This window comes from Malaclemys terrapin, chromosome 3, assembly GCF_027887155.1.
Source record: "Malaclemys terrapin pileata isolate rMalTer1 chromosome 3, rMalTer1.hap1, whole genome shotgun sequence".
Classification (NCBI taxonomy): Eukaryota; Metazoa; Chordata; order Testudines; family Emydidae; genus Malaclemys; species Malaclemys terrapin.
Genome location: NC_071507.1, coordinates 124107498 through 124131001, shown reverse-complemented (window position 1 = coordinate 124131001; position 23504 = coordinate 124107498). Strand labels below are relative to the sequence as shown.

The 23504-nt window shown below is 44.0% G+C and overlaps 1 protein-coding gene across 2 annotated transcripts in view; it reads right to left on the bottom strand.

The window, feature by feature from the left end:
• Positions 1-23504, bottom strand: part of REV3L (REV3 like, DNA directed polymerase zeta catalytic subunit) — a 235346-nt gene that overhangs the window by 124931 nt on the left and 86911 nt on the right. Inside the window, exons 2-3 of one of the 2 annotated variants that reach the window (XM_054022361.1) lie at positions 13586-13775; positions 2012-2086 (exon numbers count right to left, since the gene is read on the bottom strand). In XM_054022361.1, the coding sequence (XP_053878336.1) occupies positions 2012-2086; positions 13586-13775 (265 nt within the window). Of the gene's footprint in view, positions 1-2011; positions 2087-3636; positions 3839-13585; positions 13776-23504 lie in introns of those variants that run through there. The other variant, XM_054022362.1, reaches the window with a different exon arrangement.

Here is a 23504-nt window from a genome sequence, read left to right as displayed (position 1 = left end):
ATTGATGAAAATTTACCTCATAGTACTTGAAATATCACTATGTTAAATTCAATCCTGTTTTAACTCCATTGATTTAAACAGAGTTACAACAAGAATGATTTTACCTAATGTACTTAAGTCTGAATAGACAATTAATTGCAGCTACAATTCATGTTTTATTTCCCATGCATAAGCTATTCCTTAAGACTATTCTCATGCTTAAAATCAGGTACATGCTTACATACTTTCCTGAATTGGGGGTAATAATGACTAATATTTAGGGCTGTCAAGCTATTAAAAAAAAATTAATCGCGATTAATCATGCAATTTAAAAAAATCACAAGTAATCGTGCAATTAATCACGCTGTTAAACAATAACAGAATGCCATTTATTTAAATATTTTTGGATGTTTTCTACATTTTCAAATATATTGATTTCAATTACAACACAGAATACAAAGTGCACAGTGCTCTCTTTATATTTATTTTTGATTACAAATATTTGCACTGTAAAAAACAAAAGAAATAGTACTTTTCAATTCACCTAATACAAATACTGTAGTGCAATCTCTTTATCAGGAAAGTTGAAATTACAAATGTAGAATTATGTACAAAAATAAAACAAGGTAAAACTTTAGAGCCTACAAGTCCACTCATTCCTACTGCTTGTTCAACCAATCACTCAGACAAACAAGTTTGTTTACATTTGCAGGAGATAATGCTGCCCGCTTCTCGTTTACAATGTTACCTGAAAGTGAGAACAGACATTCGCATGGCACTGTTGTAGCCAGCATCGCAAGATATTTACGTGCCAGATGCACTAAAGATTCACATGTCCCTTCATGCTTCAACCACCGTTCCAGAATACATGCAAACATGCTAAGGACGGGGTCTGCTCGATAACGATCCAAAGCAGTGCAGCAACATGTCCATTTTCATCATCTGAGTCAGATGCCACCAGCAGAAGGTTGATTTTCTTTTTTGGTGGTTTGGGTTCTGTAGATCCCGCATTGCAGTGTTGCTCTTTTAAAACTTCTGAAAGCATGCTCCACATCTTGTTCCTCTCAGATTTTGGAAGGAACTTCAGATTCTTAAACCTTGGGTCGAGTACTGTAGCTATCTTTAGAAATCTCACATTGGTACCTTCTTTGCGTTTTGTCAAATCTGCAGTGAATGTGTTCTTAAAATGAACAATATGTGCTGGGTCATCATCCAAGACTGCCAAAACATGAAATATATGGCAGAATACAGGTAAAACAGAGCAGGAGACATACAATTCTCCCCCAAGGAATTCAGTCACATGGAAGCATGTCCTCTGGAACAGTGGCCGAAGCATGAAGGGGCATGCAAATGTTTAGCATCTCTGGCACAAATACCTTGCAACACCAGCTACAAAAGTGTCATGTGAACACCTGTTCTCACTTTTAGGTGACACTGTAAATAAGAAGAGGACAGCATTATCTCCTGTAAATGTAAACAAACTTGTTTGTCTTAGCGACTGGCTGAACAAGAAGTAGGACTGAATGGACTTGTAGCCTCTAAAGTCTTACATTATTTTGTTTTTGAGTGCAGTTATGTAACAAAAAAAATCTACATTTGTAAGTTGCACTTTCATGATAAAGAGATTGCACTACAGTACTTGTATGAGGAGAACTGAAAAATCCAGTTTCTTTGGTTTATCATTTTTACAGTGCAAATATTTGTAATAAAAAAGAATATAAAATGAGCACTGTACACTTTGTATTCTGTGTTGTAATTAAAATCAATATATTTGAAAATGTAGAAAAACTTCCAAAATATTTAATACATTTCAATTGGTATTCTATTGTTTAACAGTGCAATTAAAACTGCGATTAATTTTTTTAATCGCATGAGTTAACTGTGATTAATCGACAGCCCTACTAATATTGTTATTATCTTAAATGTACATGTTTCTTCCAAATGCAAATACATGGAATAGTCACTTCACCTCCCTTTTTGGTTCATAAGCCACAGTGAACACTGTTGAGAGTTCAATTTTATATAGCCTTACCTTTTCACCATTGAAGGATTGTAAAGATAGATCTTCATAAACTCTCTCTCCTTTTCATGATAACCATAAAAAGGCCTGGAGAGCAATAAAACAAACAAAAAGATTACTGATTATATTGTAGCAATATTTACACTTAAATTCTCTCTCTATTTTATGTTTACCTTTCTCCACTCTAGAAGATAGGTTGGGCATTACACGTCTGGTGTTTTAGTCACAATTTATATATATTTATTTACACTTCCCAAACGAAACAAAATCTTTGTTAATTTAGAAGTAAAATTGCTCAACTGCAAACTCCACCAAAGCAATTACTAAAAATTTGGGAAATTGCTAGTTACGACAATATTTGCACCCAGGACCATCAAAAGCCATGAGTCCGGTCACCCCATAAACCATTATAATCCAAATGCACTCATCTCAACATCATCTTTCAGTTCCAATGCACAGTCTTCCCTAAGGCATATATCCAATTCCTCAAAATCTTAATTCCAACCTAATATTTTCGTTAGGTACTAATAAAACATTAGAGGGGTAGCCGTGTTAGTCTGAATCTGTAAAAAGCAACAGAGGGTCCTGTGGCACCTTTGAGACTAACAGAAGTATTGGGAGCATAAGCTTTCGTGGGTAAGAACCTCACTTCTTCAGATGCAAGTCAGATTCTTGCATCTGAAGAAGTGAGATTCTTACCCACGAAAGCTTATGCTCCCAATACTTCTGTTAGTCTCAAAGGTGCCACAGGACCCTCTGTTGCTTTTTAATAAAACATTGTAGGTTTCTAAACTGAAAGTATGTTGGTCTGTAAAATATCGGACTCTTGCTGAGGTCAGGAGTTCTGGTGTGTGAGGATGGGGGATTAAGGACATAAAAGAGAAGTGGTGGAAGGGCCATCAATATCCTGACTCCATACCATCCCTAACAGAAATTTCAATCCAACAATCTTGGTCAGGTGGGTCAACGTAGGAATCCTGTTCAGTTTGGCCACAGGAGGTTTGCCAGAGAGAGAGAGAAGCTGCCCGCTTTTGTTCTGAAGCACTTTGGATGGCAAATGTCTCCTCCTTCCTGCTTGTTGAGGAAGGGAGAAAGAGAAACAACACTGGGAGCTAGACTGTGGGCTTTTTTGTTCTTTTGACTTGTGGGGAGGTTGGACAAGGAGCCCAGGTAAGATGGAAGACTGAGAATGGATGAGGAGCCCAATGGTGGGGTTGATAGGGACAGAACAGACTGGGACTGGCTAGACAAGGAGACTGGGGGTAGGATATTAGGATGAGGAGCCCCAAGAGGGAAACTGGGACTGGTAGCCAGGGTGTGCAGGGACTTTGAAAAATAGCCCAGGGCTGGTTGGGTAAGGGATATTGGGACTAGGTGAAGAGTCTGGGATGGAAGACTGGAGATTGGGACTGTCTGAGCGATGGGACAGGGAGATTAGGCTAGACAGGAAGAAGCTAGATGGGACGGGGTAGAAGGGATTGTTGGCACAACAGCGCCCTAGTTTCCAGAACCTAAAATTGAACACAAGATTCAACAGTCTCAACATTCCTTTGCTATCAGCAAATAGCTGTGAAACCCACTGGAGAAGTGTATCTCTCTATCCCCTGTAGTGTATGAGCCACGTAAAAGATGCTAACCTACTACTTCTGTCTGTTACTCTGTTAGCTCAAGTGGCAGAGGTCTGTGGGATGGTTCTAAAGGTTCCAATCCTGTTCATGACCCATGTGCATGTCAACCTGATGCCACGTGATGGATTTTTCAGTTTCCTTTTTTTTAAACCTAGAAAATTACATACAACATTAAAAGAACATTAAGATTGCAAAGCTAAGCACTGAGAAGTTAGGAAATGCCTGAATTAAGGCTTTATTTGGCCCTATTATGTGTATGCATTGAGATACAGTTTTAGTTACACACTCACATTCTATTTTTCTCTTCGGTACTCCTGTCTCATTCAGTGAACAGAATAGATCATGCTCGGGGGATGAATTAGAGTTGTGTAGTGAAGGAGGCTTCTGTCTGTAGGACCCCTGTCTCATTTGTTGCAGAAACTGGGGAAGGTGTGCAGTGAATGAGGTAGGGGACTGCTGGAAGAGAAAGAATGGTCTCCTGGTTAAGGAAGTTGAATGCCACCATGGAAGAACTGGATTCTACTCCTGCCTCTATTACAGTTCTTGTGATGCTAGGCAAGTCACAACTTTGTAAGTGGTCACTAACTGTGTATTCCTCATTTTCTGGGCGCCCAACTTGCGACTCTGGGGTCTGATTTGCAGGAGTCCTCAGCACTCACAACTTCAACTTAAGTCAATGAAGCTGTAAGTGCTTACTTTAGACCTTAGTTCATCCCGTGCTTTGCTGCACATTGGGCTACCCACATTTGCCATCCTTGCCTGTCAACTACCCTTCTCTCCAAATCTTCCCATTTCATGTTGAGGTGCTTGATGTTGTTCAGAACTGTTCATTTCCATGTTATTCGCGGTCTTCCTCTCTTTCTTGCGTTTTCTGGTTTCCATTCAAGGGTGGTGTTTGGTAAGTGTTCTTTTTCCATTCTCAGCACATGTCCCAGCCACTGATGTCCTCTTTTGTAGATTATTTTTGAGAGGGTACCTTGTCCAGTCATTTTTCTGACTTCTTCATTCGTCTTCCTATGTTATGCCCAATACTCTTCTCAGACATTTGTGATGAAATGCATCCAGCTTTTGTGTATCTTTCTTGGTAAATGCCATGTCTCATTGCTATATGTTGTGATGGTGATAACAATTGCTTTGTACACATTCAGCTGTAAGTGCTACATAATGTTAAATACACTGAAAAAGCAGACCCTAGGCATTTCAAATTGGGTACCCACACTTAGAGGACACTTTTGACCTTAAATGCTCTGTGCCTCTGTTTCCCATCTGTAAAATGGACATAATATCACATCATCTCACAGCGGTGTTGTGCAAATAAATTATTAATGTTTGTGAAGTACTCACCTGAGCATCCACATTGCATTGTAAACCAGGGCTTACAATTGCTGGACCCAGGCTAACATGTCCATACTGCATTATGCAGACCTTCTGACTCCAGTTTGTGGCTTGAGCTACACTGCACAATGACAGGGCTTGGACCCAAGTTTCAGCAGGACTTGGGCTCTGACTCTCTCCACCCAGTTCCTGAGTGCTTTCTGACCCAAGTCAGACTGATTTGTGCATGGACGGAAGAGCAGTTTGAGCTCAAACCTGAGTCAGAGCCCAGGCTTAGTGTGCAGTGTAGACATATCCTAATAATTCTGTTTTCTGAGCAGGGTGTGAAAACTGTAGGGTAATAATAACTTGGACTACACACTGAACAATGAAAAAACACAAAATCTACAATAGCTGCTCTTTCAGTGAACACCTCTATCCAGTGCACTGAATAAGGCAGGGATCCTGTGGAAGAACTTGTATGTGATCATGTAATTAAATTTTATTGAAGGAATATTAGGACTCTCAGAAACTATACAAAAACCACTCACAACACAAAAGGGCCAGTTTCTTCAAGAACACAACTGACTTCTTCCAGAAACTCTGAACAACATTAACAACCTTCCTCAGAACACCATCCTTGCCACCATGGATGTCATCTCCCTATCCACCAACATCCCTCACAATGACAGCATCACAACCTGCCTTGAACATCTACAGGTTAATGGACAACATACAGATATCCATCCTAAACACATCTCCAAACTCATACATTTAATCCTCTCACATACAACTTTACATTTAACAACAAACACTTTGTCCAAACAATGTGAACAGCCATCGGTACAAGGATGGCTCCCGAATATGCCAAGCTCTTCAAGGGCCACCTTGAGGAAGAATTACTGGAAAAATGCACCACAAAACCAATGATATACCTGAGATAAATTGATATTTTCATCCTCTGGACAGATGACCTAACCTACCTCATCCATTTCTACCACAACTTCAACCACCACCATCCATCCCTCAAAGTCTTGCTAGAATACTCCCACAACAGCATCAGCTTCCTGGACACCATGATCAGCTTCAACAATGGAATTCTACAGACAACTATATACAAGAAACCAACAGATCAACAGACTACCCTCCAAAGATCCAGTAACTGCCCCAGACACAGCAAGAAATCTGTTATCTACAGCCAGGCTCTCAGATATTACAGAATATGCTTCAAGGAGAAAGTCCGGAATACACATCACAATACACTTTAGACTGCCTTCGCCAAACAAGAACATTTCAGAGTAGTAGACCACAGCATGAAATGGGCCACGCAAATACCCTAAGAGAACATGGTTCAATACAAAAAACAAAACAAAAAAGCCCACCAACCGCACACCTTTAGTTGTCACTTATCACCCCACATTGGAACCCAGACGGGGACTAAGTCCTGAAAGAAATCTTTTCCAAACCACCTCTTTTGGTCTAAAAGCAACCTGCTGACCTCATCATCAGAAGCAAGTTCACCACAGACCAGGACATTTCAACTCAAACAGCACCAGACACTGCCAGAAGAACAGATGTTACTCCTGGGGGAATTTTGCAACTCTGTGGATGCGCAGAATTCATGTCTGGTGCAGATTTTTTTTTCCCCTGCAGAAAATACATTGTACCCAAGAAGTGCTGCAGTTCTATCTTTCACCCACCAAAGGCCACTGTGGTACCAAAACAGCCAGCAGTGTTGATCATAGCACCCTGTCTGTGGAGCCAGGTTAGGACAGACAGAGTGGGGCACACAGAGCTGCTGTGGGGGTTACAGACTGAGGTTCAGAAGGGTTAGTGGGGGGAAAGGATGGGGGACAGGATGGGGCAAGGGCTCAGGAGCTAGTGGGGTGATAGCATTGAGCCAGGGAGAGAATGGGAGAGGTGCTGCAGTGCCACATGGGAACAGGGGGGAGAAGGGGTTCAGGATCACCTGGGAACAGGGGGTAGGGGGCTGCAGGGACACATGGGGAAGAGAGGCAGATGTGCCTGACTGAATGGGAGAGACTTGGGGTCAGCCAGGGTCAGCTAAAATTGTCTTGGGATGTAGGGGCTCTCTCAATGACCATAGCTTTGTCCTTTTTGATCTTGGGTATAATCCTGGAGATCAGAGGAATTGGTGCTAAGGCATACAAGAATTTTCAAAACCACGGAAGAAGAAAGGAAGGGCATTCACACTTCCTCTAGAGGAAAAGTCCTTGCACTTGATGTTGTCCCACATGGCAAAGAAGTCTAATGATGGGAGTTCCCAACTGGTGAAATATTAGGTCTAGAATGGATTTCTGCATTTGTGGCAGGTTACCACATTCTTGCTCAGGAAGTCTACCAGGTTTGTGCTGATCCCTAGTAGATGCAGAGCTACCTGAGTCATTCCATGCTGGCACCATTCCCAGAAGCTGATTGCACTTATAAAAAAAAAAAGGGGGGGGGGAATGATCAAATGATTCCCTGCTTGTTTCTGTAGTGTGTCGCCAACATGTTGCCCATCAGAATCTACACTATGGCATTTCGGAGGACAGGTAGGAAAGCCATGCAAGCCAGTGTGATGGTTCTCAGCTCCAAGATGTTCATGTAATTTTAGATCATCCTAAGACCACGAACCTTGCATATAAAAGTGATTCAAGTGCGCATCCCATCCTGTCCCAGATGTGTCTGTGACTAGCATCACTGCTGAGGAAGGGACCAAGGAGGGTTGTCCTTTTCTTATGTTCATTGGATATAACCACGACTCGTGTTCCAACAGGATATGAGGCAGGACCGTGACTTGTTTGCTCACAAGATGTCTGGATGGAGAACAGACTTTCTCAGTCAGCACTGCAGAGGCCATCGGCAAAGTCTGTCAAGCAGTGTCACATATGTGCACGTGATCATATTGCCAAGGCTGCGGGGCCCCTGACACATACATACAGTTGTCGTCAATCTTGTCCACAAGTTGTATGCTATCAACTGAAGCGACTGGAACTGGTCCTCTGGTAGGAAACCTTTTACCAGACTAGAGTTGAGCCATGAATTTTACTGTCTGTGCAGTACAAGACACAACTTCTTGGTTCACCAGGAGTTCCAACTAGGAGAACAGGTAGAGGAAGCGATCCAGAGCTGCTTTGGTCTCATCCTGGGACTTGCCTCTGATCAGCCAGTTGTCTAAGTAAAGTAAATATGGATTCCTTGTTTCCTTTGCGTGCTATGGCCAGACACTTGGTAAACACTCTCAGTGCTGTAGGAAGTCCAAAGGGTAGAACACACTATTGATAATGGCTGGGACCCACTCTGAATTTTTGGCATTTCTTGTGGGCTGGATATGGCGAAGTGGAAGCACACCTCCTGCAAATCTAGAGCCGTAAGCCAGTCTTGAGCTTGGAGTGATGGGATGATGGAGGCAAGTATTACCATTCTGAACTTGAGACAGTGCGTATGTATGTGTTGAATCTTCTCAGGTCTAGGGTAGGATGAAGACCTCTTTTAGTCTTTAGAATAAAGAAATACTGCAGTAGAAGCCTCTTTCCCTATATTCCTAGGGAACTTCCTCTATGGCTCCTAGACAAAGCAAAGAAGCCATTTCAGTTTGTAATAGACTCTTGTTAGAGGGGTCCCTGAAAAGGGACAGTGAAAAGGAGTGCATATGTGGTAGCCACAGGTGATGATCTCCAGCACCTATCTGCCTGCTGTTACAGCAGACCACGCCTGGTGGAATGGGGAAAAGCAGCTTCCAAAAGTCATTCTCTGGGGACTGGTTCCTGTAAAGGCTTTGACTGTTCCATCAAATTTTCTGATGGAGCATCACGGCAAAATGTGGGGCCAAAGCCAAAGAGGGTTGATGCCTCTTGTTCTACCGTGGGTGTTTCCTGGCCTGATACTCCATCTGCCTGGGGTAAGATGGAGTACGTGGTCTCTGCTGGTGCAATGATTGAGGGTGGTACACCTTTTGATAGGGTGGGGGAGGGCAAATTCCCAGTGAGCATAAGGCTGGGAATCTTTCAGTACATGTAGGATGCTATCAGTCAGTTCAATGAGCAGCTCCAAGTCCTCCAAAGTAAAGTCCTTAATCGTGGCTTGTTAGTTGGGAGGGATACTCAAGGCTTGAAGCCATGCATGGTCACCACAATGATCTGGCCACCTGGCCACAGTGTCAAAGACATCCATTACTGCCTGTAGAACAGTCTTGGCCACAAGTTGGCTTTCTTTTAGAACACTCATAGACTCTAAGGTCAGAAGGGACCATTATGATCATCTAGTCTGACCTCCCGCATGATGCGGGCCACAAAACCTGACCCACCCAGTCCTGGAAGAATTCTCTCCCTTGACTTAGCTGTTGAACTCCCCAAATCATTATTTAAAGACTTCAAGTTGCTCAGAACCCTCCAGCAAGCAACCCCTGCCCCATGCTGCAGAGGAAGGCGAAAAACCTCCAGGGCCTCTGCCAATCTACCCTGGAGGAAAATTCCTTCCCGACCCCAAATATGGCGATCAGCTGAACCCCGAGCATGCGGGCAAGATTCTCTAGCCAGACCTTCTGCAAAAGTTCTCTGTAGTAACTTTTAATATCCCATCATTGACCATTGTTATCGACCTATTGAATAAAATCACTGTATCCCATCAAACCATCCCCTCCATAAACTTATCAAGCTTGATCTTAAAGCCAGAGAGGTCTTTCACCCCCACTGTTTCCCTCGGAAGGCTGTTCCAAAACTTCACCCCTCTGATGGTTAGAAACCTTTGTCTAATTTCAAGCCTACACTTTCAGCTCCCCTCTGATTTTGTGAGAGAGCTAAGCCAGGAATGGTGTCATTCTGTCTCATGTTAACTAATCATATTTGGCCAGCAATGCCTGGGAGTTAGCCACCCTCCACTGGAGCAAGGCCAGCGTGTATAACTTTCTTCCAAAAAGATCTTTGTCCTTAGGTGTGTTTTTGGTGGGCCTTGACTTTTCTTGGACACTCAAGGGAACCACGGTTGGGGTGGATGTAATAGTTCTTGAACCTCCAGGTGGTACCATGTTATAGGGAATTCATGTTTTAGTGGCTGGCATTTGCCGTAAGACTTTTGCCAGATCTAGGAGGCCTCCATTTATGAGAAGAGCAATTCCAGCTGGACCAATGGCCAACAAAATATCAAACAGCTTGTGAGACTTCACAGAGGTGATTGAAGTCTCAGTCTCCAGGGTATCGGTGATATGCACCAGGAGCTTCTGGAAGTCTTTGAAATTGTGCAGTGCCAGTATTGGTGCCAAAGCTATTGCCTCATCTGGGGATGAGGAGTCGTCGTTGGGCAGTGAGAAGAGTCATTCAATTCTGAATTTCTTTCCTCTTTGTATTCTGGTAACTGAGGTTTTGCTAGCAAAGCCATAGAGAGAAGGAGACCTCCTCCTCTTCTGAGATGGTGGGGACCACATCCTAGAGGCCTGGGAAGGTAGGCCTCAATAACTCCAGTAGTGTCGCTATGGCATTCTCTATGGTTATGAAGGACTGGTGAATTGTTGGATGGATCAATACTAGTCCTGGTGTGCCTATGGTTGAGGTCTGTAGAGATATTCCAGCAAAAAGGTATGTCTTGGGGATGGTGAAGAGGAGTCCACCTGAATCATGGGTGGCACCAACTGGTAAAGCACTATCAGTACCGAGGACTGCGTCAATGGTGCTGCATATCTCGGTACCTAACACTCCTCCAGAGCACTCTGAGTCTGTGTTGTTGGTGATGGAGTCAAAATCACTGGGGGTACTTCCAGTACCACAAGAGCCTGCTGTGCAGCAGTCTGCTCCTTTCTACTCGTCTCCCTGTCATACTTGGACATACCAGCTTGTCTCCCAAAGTTTTTCTGTATCCCTCTTTATGGGAGGACACAGACCTCCTTGTTGAGCTCCTGCCCCCATACTAGATCCAACACTAACTCTCACAGATTGTTCCTGCAGATGGAATTCCAGCCTCACATCCCTCTGGGATGTCAGACTCTCCCAAGCAGAATATCTTCTGTGCCCATCTTTCAGTGGAATCAGTCCACTGCATGACACACAAGGTTTTCCTGTAGGTTTTGAGTCCACCCTATTTTAAATTTCTATTCTGGGGGAGGGTTTTTGTACAGAAGGGTGTGCAAGCAACTTTTGGCTTGACAAGTAAATAAAAGAATAAAAGTCAATCTGAAATATCTCAGAAAATTTTAAGAAGGTTTCTTGAGAAGTTTAGTCCGAGCTAAAGTCCAGTGGGTCGGACGCAAGCTAGGTTCCATCTCACCACAGGTAGTAAGAGGGAACTGAGGGTGGGTTGTGGCTGCCCAATCCTTTATGTCCTTGTATGTGAACACAAAAAGGCACAGGATACATGCATGGCCCCAATGGACATCGTTATTCAAAAAATCTGGTCTCTGCATTGAGGTGAGGTGCATCTACTCCCTAGAGTGAGATCCACAATAACACCTACTCAAAGAACTATTGGATTGTTCTTCGTTTCAGACAGGCAACCAGTAGATACAGTCAGTGTTCAAAGATTATCCTTCCTTTAACTCTGACTCTGCCTGCTTGTCTCTTCCACATTTTGAAATGTAGGTAGTAAATATTTATCTTAATTGTCCTTCCTACAGCAAGGAAGGCATGCAAGAACATCTGCAGGGCTTGGATTTAAGAAGGTAAAATTACAGAGCTCTCAGCACCTAAAGCATCTACCATTTGCATTCAGAACCTGGCTTGAAGTTACAACAAAAGAGCTGCCAAGCTCCTAAAGAGAGGGACATGGGATCTGTTACTCTATCCCTGCAGCTTTCTGGCTGTGTTGCAGGATGGAGGAGGAGGACAAAGACAGAATGGTTGTCTTCACTAGATTACTCTGCTTAGTTTTCAATTTTGGTTCCTCCTCTCCAGTGAATAGCTCCAGTGCTTGTCTTCTTCTGCTAATCATATCTTTTGCAAGAAACCAGATATAGGAAAGGATCAGATTAACAGTTTCACTGCTGCTCAAGTTTCTCACAGCAACAGTGGAAGCCAATAATACAGTGATCAGATTTAGTACTGCTGCAGCCTATGTAAGCTCTGAGCAGTAACATAGGCACTGTCTGCAGTCTTCAGAAGGAACCATTGCAATGGTTCACTCTGGGAAGGTTATCTTGATAAGTATAATTGCTATGAACTAGGGACTGCCAAAAGTGCACCCTACTTGCTGGCTAGGCTAGTGTTGAACGCTTTTAAAAATGTTACCCTTTTTTCTAGATGAAAACAGATTTTGCATAAATTGTTTTGTATAATCGCGTACGTTCATCCAGAAAAGCTTCTTCTTCATCATGGATGAGTACATTTTTCAATCCCTGGTTACGCGAGTCAAATAAATAGTGAATAAGAGAATCCTTAAATGTTAACATCTGGTAATAATAATCCTAACAATTCTTGGAACAGCAAAAATGTGCACTAAATAAGAAGTAAGCAAACATTGTTGTCCTGGGCCATATGTGCATGTCCTAGGGCCCTGTTTCAAGGCTTGGACCATCTACAGTGTCTGGTGACCAAGCATCACAAGATAATAGAGTGATATTTCCTATAAGAGGGAGCCTGTGCAGTCTGAGGGGGAGAAACCTGCAGGATTGCCCCTGCAAGAGACCCATCGTCAGAAGGGATGTGGAAAGGGGCTCTCCAGACCAACCGGATGGAAAGACCTGGCTGTAGCAATCTGACATAAAGGACAAAAAAAACCCAGAGTCCTGCATGGATACAAAACTTGTATCTGCATCCGATCTGCTATCCGCAAACGTGCTCCGCAGATATCCAGATCTGCAGGGCTCTAGATATAAAATTTGGATCCGAGTCCATCCATGATCCACAAACATGGTCAGCAGATATAAAGGAGACACCTGCAGATTTGCAGGGCTTAACAAAAAAGCAGGAGACCTAAGAGGAAGAGGCTTTCTTTAGGAAACACCAAATAGCAGTACCTAAGTTTTGGTAAGGAACTACTGAAACCAGCAAGTGGTTGAAAGAACTGTAAGAGTTTGGAAAATACTGGCTTTTATTTACAGTAGATCCTCAGAGTTACGAACATCAGAGTTACGAACTGACTGGTCAACCACACACCTCATTTGGAACTGAAAGTACGCAATCAGGCAGCAGCAGAGATAAAAAAAAGCAAATACAGTACAATACTGTGTTAAACAAACAACTAAATAATAGAGAAAGTTTTAAATTTTTTTGACAAGGTAAGGAAACTGTTTCTGTGCTAGTTTCACTTAAATTAAGATGGTTAAAGGCAGTACTGTACTGTGTTAAACATAAAGTACTAAAAAAATAAAGGGAAAGCAGCTGCATTTACTCAATGTTGAGTTGTAAATTTTTGAAAGAAACAATAACGTTTTGTTCAGTTATGAACATTTTAGAGTTACAAATAACTTCCATTCCTCAGGTGTTGTAACTAAGAGGTTCTACTGTATGTTGACATTAAATTGTTATTTTACTACAGTTATGTTATTTTAATAAACCAGACCCCAAGAAGGGATGCTGTTAGATGCATATAAGCATGTGTAGTTACTGGTGAGTTCAAGGACAAACTGAGGCAGTGGACCTCCCAATGCCAAACAGGTATGCTGACCCTTCTACATAAACAAAACTAACAATAACATAATGTAAGTTATACTTACATTCCAGATACTAATGACACTTTGAACACATGTTGAACAGTAGAAGATGGATTGCCTAAAGCCACATTGAGTGCTCGGTCAATGCTGAATGCCACCTGACGAAGATAGTGTTCTGACTGCTTCCCATAACCATCATATGGCACGTAGAGATAAGGAAAGATACCATGCAAATGGAGACAAGTCTTCTGACCTAGAAAGAAAAAGAAAGTCAAGCTTAGCAGCTTTTTCATGTAATAACAGATGTAAAAATATTCTGTACAGTCATCCAACTAACACGAATATAAAATGCACATACTTGGGTTACTAGGTGTCCCAAGTGGAACCAAAGCTACAATGTAATGTAAGTTTGGATATGCAGCTTCTACCTGCTTAATAATCGATAAACGGGGTACCTTCTGCTTAAAAAAATAACTTACCAACTGTAAACAGGGGGGCTTTTTAAAAACTATTTAACTATCAATTGAAATTGTCCTCTACAGTATTGTTCAGCAAGGTAAGATTTCTCAAATGAAGAAGAGAGGCACAAAAAGGCCCAGGGAAAATAAGATGATATTCTTTCTTGAGGAATTATTTTTCCAGGAAGGACTCAGGAAAGCTAAAAATAAATTCTCGTATTGACTGTCTCTAAACCTGGTATTTAATTTTTTCCAAAACTACTAGAAAATATTCTGTTGTATTTGATGCAGGGAAAAAAGACAGCAATACAACCATAAGATGATAAAATCCTATAAATACTTCACAATATTAAACAATTAAAAGAAAATCAATCATGATACTGCCAGTAACATGGGGAATGTATTTCCACTGAGATATTTTCACACATATCAAAAATCTATTGAAAACTCTATTTAAATACTCCAGATTTGTGCTCCAAAAACAAGTCCCGGGAAAAGGGACCGCAGGGGAGTCGTACCAGCACACAGTCCCTAATGCCCCTCTCCCAGCACCCTGAGTTACCCCCGGGCTGCACACAGCCCCCAGTACCTCTCTCCCTGCACCCTGAGCTACCCCTACCCGCACACAGCCCCAGCTACCCTCCTCCCTGCACCCTGAGCTACCCCCTGCCTGCATATAGCCCAGCTACCCTCCTCCCTGCACCCTCCTGCCTGTGCACAGCCCCTAGCTACCCCCGCCCTGCACCCTAAGCTGTTTTCAAACTTTTTGAGCTAAACCCTCCACCTTTGAGTTATAATTTTTGGTTGCATACCCCTGCCCCCCCCCCCAACCCAGACAGGCTGGGTGGCCTGCTGAGGTGAGTCGGGGGTGGAGGTGCTGCTACCTCCCTGCACCCCGCCATGCGGAGATGGCTCGAGCCCCACTGGCCCCTGCCCCCCCCAAATAGAAGTCAAACTACACCTATGCCCAAGGCCCCTGCCCTGAGGTTCCCCCCCACCCCCCAACCCCGGCAGACCCTGGAGTTTTTATAGCATGTCGAGGTAGGCCTCACAGAGAAAAAGGTTGAGAACCCCTGCTACAAATGGCTCTACTTTTGCTAACAGGCTGTTATGTCCTATTCCAAAAGAAATTAGCTATAACAACTGAGATATTACCTAACACTGTCTTTCTTAAGTACACTGTGTCAGGGAAGATCAAGTGTGTAATACCCATATCTTAGGAAAGTTTAAGAAGCGAGAGACTATCATATAGGGACAGGACAACAGTGATTTGCATCCTCCATTATGCAATGTTCCATCTTGAACAAACAGTCTCCCATAGTTCCACAGAACTACAATTTGCAATTACAGCTAGCACACCTTTATTTTTAATACACAACTTGCTCATATTTATTTCTAAATGAATAGAAGGAGTTACTGTTTTTATTTAGAAAATAGCAAATCTTTCTAATCTGCTTTATTCCTTCTTCAAATAAGTCATGTGTTGTAACTGCTGCCTGCTAACATCACTAATCTGGCTATTGCAAGCAGAAAATATTTCAAGAATTCAGGCAGTTAACTAGTCACTTTCAATAAGCCACAACCACTTCATTGTTAGTACATGTATTTACATTATTTTGATGTTTCATTTAAACTACAATAGAATACGATCTACATGAAATATAAGGTAGTACTGGAGGTAAGGTTTGTCCAATTTACCTGATACATTAAGCAGTAAAGTAGTTAGTTATGTAAGTGTAAATGGTGCTGCTGGCGGGGGAGAGAGACAGTGAAGAAAGGAAGCCATCCAAGTTAAAAAATGACAAGGAGAAATATTTACTTGTGCTGACAATAGATCTCTACTTCTCCACAGCGGAATACTATAACATGAGCATAGAAGATGTCTGCCAGTTTACCTCTATGCTGTTTTGGAGTTATCACTTACCACTTCTATGGTAAGAAGTAAATTCAGTCCCTGTGCCCATTCATAGATTTTTCCCTCCCTATTGAGACTGCTAATAAAGATTTAAATTAAGGCTAGGTGTGATGTCAGCTTTGAAGTGTAGCTGTACATTCATTACGAAATGGATGTAGACCAATTATTTGTTTCACACTCTTCTCAGTAGCCATCAGATAACAATTTTGGGAAACTACTGAACTGTGATGGATTTAAATCTATGACCTTCAGGTGAAAAACTCTTTAACCCCTTATTGATTTTTTTTTTTAATTTACATTAACATGATTAGTTCCACTGTTCAGGAATTGTTTTTATGCTGTCAACACATTTATTAAATCAAAGCAAATGCAATACAGAACAGATTAAGTTACATAATGAAGAATGTCAGCTATATACATACATATTCAAGGACCACATTCTGCTGTTACATTGGTGTAACCCTGAGGATCTCCTTTGTAGCAACAGAGCAAAACTGCAACTCTGAGCAGAATTTTGCACACTACTTATGTATGAAGTGCCTAGATACCACTGTGATTTGTATGCAAAGTACTCAGATGTAAGATGTTCTACCATAAGACTACAGCAAGATAATATTCAAATGCAATAAGTAAAACCAACATATATTTTATTAGTATTATAATGAAAGGTCTCAATCCCTGGCTCCGGTCAAGATGTGCTCAGAGTACATGAGGCGGTGGGGGCAATGCCACTGATCTTTAGGAATGCCAGGAGCCAGTTTGGCCCTCAGCTTAATTATTATTTGTTTCAGTGTAGTGCATAGGAGCCCTAAGTCATGGACCCGGACTTCATTGTGCTATATGCTCCCTGCCCCAAACAGCTTACATCCTAAACTCATTGCTCCAGCTTTTCCACTGGTCAGCAAATAAGCACCCGGGACACTTGTTCCATCAACTGAGAAATGCCTCCTGCAGGTGTCCTAATTAGCCTGCCTGCCTTAACTGGTTCTAGCAGGTTCCTGATTACTCTAGTGCAGCCCCTGCTCTAGTTACTCAGGGAGCAGAAAACTACTCACCCAGTGACAGTATATTTGCCCTCTACCAGACTCCTGTACCCCACTGGTCTGGATCTGTCACAAAAGATTCCTTAGTTTCTATTTCCACTGCTGTGGTGGTACTACTAATAATAAGCACATTATACATGAATCAGAAGTTAAACACATCTTTTTTTTAAGATGTTCAAACAGTTTCCGAGGATGGGCAGAATTAAATATAGATGAAAATATTAAACAAAATCTCTATACCAATCTATAAAGTCAATAAAGTATCCCAGCATGGGGAAACTCCCATGTACAGGGTATATCTAGGGTATATCCGGGGGGCGGCCAGGATCCCGGCAGGCAGCAGCGTGCCATTAAAAATCCTGCCCGGCCCGTTCTTCTCCGCCCCTCCCGCCGGCATTTGCATATGCTTTCCTGACCTCCATCACGTCCGGTGGGAGGTTGTGTTTCTGGGTTAGCGTGTCCATACCACTACCTGGTGTCCGCGGAGTCCGAGCGGCCCCAGAAGCGGGGGCAGGAAGAGGGACCCGGCCCCACAGGAGTTGCAGCACCTGTGAGGCCTGTAAGTGGGGAAGGGTCCTGGGTCCCAGCTGCGCCGTGTGCCTGCCCGCCCCGAGCATGGCCAGTCCTGCTCCCTGGACTCAGGCAGGCTGCCCCGGGGTTGGAGCCCTGGTGCCGGGATGAGCTCGGCTCTGTACTGGGGCAGGCCGCGTCCCACAGCCCGAACCCAAGCCCGGGGGCTGCTTGGGGCCGGCGGCCGGGACCCCAGCAGGCAGCAGCGTGCCATTAAAAATCGGCTCGCGTGCCGTCTTTGGCACGTGTGCCATAGGTTGCTTACCCCTGTCCTAGATCCTGGACCCTGGGAACAGCTGGGTCGCGCCTCTTTCCCCACCCCAGGTCATTGGACCCCGCTCCCCTCCGGCATTAAGGGCAGAACCCAGGAGTCCGGAGCCCTAGTCTCCGTTCTGTCCCCCAACCCCTCGAACAACTAGAGCTGGAAACCTAGGAATCCAGAGTCCTCGCTCCCAGCACTCCTCCCCCGAGCGTCAGACACCAGCCCCTTCCTGGAGCCCAGGAGTCCCAACTCCCACCCCACTCCACCCCCCCCCCCCCACACACACCCCAAGCCACTGCCTTGATCCCTGCACCCCACTCACACACACCCAGCCCTGATCCCTGCAGCCCATTCACACACCCAGCCCTCTGCCCTGACCCCTGCACCTCCTCACACACCGCCAGTCCCCTGTCCTGACCCCTGCACCCCCCCCCACAACCCCATCCCTGACTTCAGCACCCTGACACATACCCAGCCCCCCATGCCCTGACTCCTGCATCCCCCTCACATGCCCTCTGCCATGACTCTTGCACCCTCCTCACACACCCCCAGCCCCCTGCCCTGACTCCTGCACCCCCACACATCCCCAGCCCCCCCACACCTCATGCCCTGACTCTTGCACCCCCCACATCCCCACCCTTGAGCACCAAATGGGAGCTGCCCAGGTAAGCACTCCACACCCAAACTTCTGCCCCAACCCTGAGCCCCCTCCCTTATTCTAGCTCCTGGCCAGACCCTACACCCCAACCCCCAGCCTGCTCCTTCACCCCCAGCTCTGTGCTCAGTGCACTCCCACCCTCAGCTCAGTGCAAAGAGAAAGGAAGAGAATGGGCTCAAACCAGGGAGAAGGTAGGTACCCACTCTATGTGGGCAAGGCCGGGACCCCAGACTGGCAGGGGGTTGAGCGGCAGAGGGCTGAGCCACTCAGCCCACTGCCGGTCTGGGGTCCTGGCCTCTGGCCCCGCTCAGCCCGCTGCCGGCCCCCGGTTCTGGCTGCCAGCCCCTTGCCAGCCGGGGTCCCAGCGCCGGTCCCACTCAGCCTGCTGCCGGCCTAGGTGAATGGAACCCCAGGCTGGCAGCGGACTGAGCGGGCCGGCGGCGTAAGATCAGCATTTTAATTTAATTTTAAATGAAGCTTCTTAAACATTTTGAAAAGCTTGTTTACTTTACATATGGCAATAGGTATATTTCTATATACCGGTAACTAAACTATCACATAGAACTGGAAGGGACCCTGAAAGGTTATCAAGTCCAGCCCCCTGCCTTCACTAGCAGGACCAAGTACTGATTTTGCCCTAGATCCCTAAGTGGCCCCCTCAAGGCTTGAACTCACAACCCTGGGTTTAGCAGGTCAATGCTCAAACTACTGAGCATTGTAGACTACATAGTGTACAGCCAAGCTCTAAGATATAACCGCATTTGCTCCAATCCCTCAGATAGAGGCAAGAACCTACAAGATCTCTATCAAGCATTCTTAAAACTACAATACCCACCTGCTGAAGTGAAAAAACAGATTGACAGAGCCAGACGAGTACCCAGAAGTCACCTCCTACAAGACAGGCCCAACAAAGAAAATAACAGAACACCACTAGCTGTCACCTTCAGCCCCCAACTAAAACCTCTCCAGCGCATCATCAGAGATCTACAACCTATCCTGAAAGATGATCCTTTACTCTCACAGATCTTGGGAGACAGACCTGTCCTCGCTTACAGACAACCCCCCAACCTAAAGCAAATACTCACCAGCAACCACACATCACTGAACAAAACCACTAACCCAGGAACCTATCCTTGTAACAAACCCCGATGCCAACTCTGTCCACATATCTATTCAAGTGACATCATCATAGGACCTAATCACATCAGCCATACCATCAGGGGCTCGTTCACCTGCACATCTACCAATGTGATATATGCCATCATGTGCCAGCAATGCCCCTCTGCCATGTACATTGGCCAAACAGGAGAGTCTCTATGCAAAAGAATTAATGGACACAAATCTGACATCAGGAATCATAATACTCAAAAACCTGTGGGAAAACACTTTAACTGTCTGGTCATTCAGTGACAGACCTGCGGGTGGCTATATTACAACAGAAAAACTTCAAAAACAGACTCCAAAGAGAGACTGCTGAGCTGGAATTGATATGCAAACTAGACACAATCAACAAAGGATTGAATAAGGACTGGGAATGGCTGAGCCATTACAAACATTGAATCTATCTCCCCTTGTAAGTATTCTCACACTTCTTATCAAACTGTCTGTACTGGGCTATCTTGATTATCACTTCAAAAGTTTTTTTTCTCTTACTTAATTGGCCTCTCAGAGCTAGTAAGACAACTCCCACCTGTTTATGCTCTCTGTATGTGTGTATATATATCTCCTCAATATTTATTCCACTCTGTATGCATCCGAAGAAGTGGGCTGTAGCCCATGAAAGCTTATGCTCTAATAAATTTGTTAGTCTCTAAGGTGCCACAAGTACTCCTGTTCTTTTTGCTCATTTGAGAGAGAGATGTGGATCTCTACCCAAGAGAGGTGATAGCTGAGGGACTTAGAGCTTAGAGTGGGTGTGCTTAGCTGTCTAAACTTTCATAGTGACTCTGTTTTGTTTGCATGTACATTACGATAACATTCATACACGGCTGATATGTTAATATGCATTGTTTTATTTAGCCAAACACCTAATAAGACTTTAAACAAAAGACAACGACACCAAAGTTATCATTGAAACTAGGTCCAAATAAGAATTTCGGGAAACATGTGTTTTTCAGATTCATGTAATAAATCCAGTTGATGTTTATTAGCTGTAGCCAAAATGAAAGCTGTGACCTTTAAAATGAAAACAGTTTTCATTTTAAGTCAGTTTTGGCAGGAATGGTGATGTACAGTTTTTTATAGGACATTGACAACCATAAAAACAAAGTTTAAAATAAAATGGAAAAACTATCTTGAATGACAACAAATTATGTTCTCCATACAGTGATGTTGTTAAAAAAAAAATCAGGATAAACTAGGTAATACTTAAAAAAAAGAAAGAAGAGACATCATTATAATCTAAACTCACTTTTGAAAAGCTTTACATTTTCACCACAAATTATATAGACTGTTAACTAAATATAAAACCACCCAATATTACTACTTGTAATGAAACCTAAGAACTGGTGCATTTATTTCAACTGCAACTATTAATCAATGAACATAATTTCCCAGTCAAAAATGCCACTTTATAAATCAAACAAACTTTTCTCACATAAAAGTTCACCTCTTTATATGCCTTTCACATCCCCCTTCATACTCCGATGCAAAATTCCAAGTGAATGAAGATTTAAACTACTGTTTACAAGTAGGGAAATCATATGAAATATACACACTGACTTGCATTTTTCTATTTTAATAAAAGAAAGTTTAAGTTACTACTCATCTAAGGCAATTATTTGTCTAACTGCTGACAACATACATGGGCCTTATGGAACTATTTGCTTTTAGACTAATTAGTCCTAACTAGGAAGGGTTGCGAATTTTCTGACAAAACAGAGTCTTCTTGGAAAATGCCAATTTGTCGAATCCAAAATGTTTTGCGGAAACATTTTGGGTTTGACAGACATTTGATGAACCCTAGGCGGGGGGGGGGGGGGGGGGGGGGGGGGGGGGGGGGGCTCTCATAGCTTCTAGGCTCCCTGCTATGGAACCAAGAGTCCCTGAGGGTTCTTGGGGCTTCCAGCTGTGAAGCTGGGAGCCTGAAAGCTGTCCACAGCTCCTAAGCAGCCCTGCCATTCAGACTGCCTGTGGCCAGGTTCCCCATGTCCCACAAACTGTTAAGCCACCTGCTGTGAAAGTTTTGCAGGGTGGAGAGCCAGCTGGCCCTGGAATCCGGAAGCCCTGAGCTCCCCAACCTTGCTGTCCTGGAGCTCAGACCCTGGCAGCTACTGAATGAATTTGATAGGATTCTTGTCAGTTTTTCTGCTGCTATTGTGTGGTAGGCAGTGGTGAAACTGACAAAATTATCTCAATTTCACTCAACAGGTGTCAGGTTCCCAAAGGAGCACCTTTTTGTTTCGGAAACACCATGTGTTGATGTTTCTGAAACAAAAGTTTTGGAGTGTTGTTTTTTGTTTTAAATTTCCAGGTCAGAGGATTTTCCAAAAATTTGGTTTTGGTCTGAAGCTGAACAAAACCAAATTTTAAAATATCTAAGTTTCCCACAAACCAGAAATTCTGAGTTTTGACCAGCTCTAGTCCTCACTTGTGTACCACTGTATTTAGCTACACTCACTCAGAAAACATAATTTTTATTTGTAAATCATGTTACTATATCTCTGATCCCACCAGTCTTGGAACGTTGAGCCATTTGCTTTTATCTGCTTTCACCAGACAAAAGAGAAGTTAGTGGTCCCCAAACTGGGGGGCACAGAGGAACATTTGGGAGGGCACATGGTGAGACCCAGGCCAGCTCCCGGGGAGGGGGGGCGGGAGGGAAGGGAAGGAGCGCCCTCATCCCTGCTCCACTCTCAGCCATAGCACAGCTCCAGCCACAGCTCCACTATGCCCCCTACCCAACTCCCCCCCACTCCACAGCTGCAGCTCCACTCTACCCCCAGCCCAGCTCTGCCCTCATTTCCTCTTCACACCCAGGCCATCTCTACATCTAGCCCCAGCTCCTCCCCCATCCCCAGTTCTGCCCTCAGATCCACCTTAGCCTAAGCTCCTCAGGGAGCCAACTGTACAGAAAAGGGCTGGGGGGAGGGGCCACAGACAGATTCCATTACTGGTAAGGAGAGGGCAACAGGAAAAGTTTGGGCACCACTGAGATAAATAGTAGTATTAAATTGCACAAAATGTTTTGGTAACGAGTACTCTGGAGCCCAAACTGGAGTGTGGTGTTTCTGGTTTTCATTGTACCGCTGGCAGATTCTAGCTCTGAAGCTGGCATTGTGGCCATAGAGGATCATATGGGGAATCCACTGGTGGAATAAAGCTGAGATAGAGGCTCCCAAGCCACCCCCACTCCCTGATGCCTGTGTAAGGGGCATGCCCAGTCTTCCCTACATCCAGCTAATCTGTGGCTGACAAACTAATTTCTTGGAGCCTTGGCTACTTTGAGTGATTCAAGGGGATCATCCAGCACACGGCTGGCACAGGACTGAGGGAGCACAAAGACTATCTTTACACAACCTCTGCCCTGCCCTCCCCTGAGTTGCATCGTGTGTTCCTCAGTCATAGGCAAGGATCTAGGCCCAACTCTCATCCTCATGTGAATTCCCCCAGATGAAGTCTCCCATAGCATTCAAGAGACAAATGCTAAGGAGGATAGTCTCAGAATAATATAACTGGTGCAGGGCTTGAAAAATCCACCAAGTGGATACAAGGGGCATGCAGTTTTTGCAGAATTTAAGCTTTTAATTCTTCCAGCCCTTATGGCTGAAAGATAATCTTCCAAATATGAACTGATGTAGCGAGATCAAGTGTCTTTCTGAGCCCACAAGCAGCTCCAGTGACTGCTACAGCTGCTGCTCACAGCTTTGCCAATCAGAGTACAGTTAACAGGGCGAAGAACAGAATCCTGTAACAGGTCAGGAACCATATACATTTCATGCTACTTCTGCTTGTGAGTAGGGTATGGATAGAGGCATGTATTGACATAATTCACACAGGACCACCATCCATAAAAACATAGGCTCCTTACTGGTGAGTTTACTCTCTCTATGCACTGGAAGGATCCCCAGCTTTCTT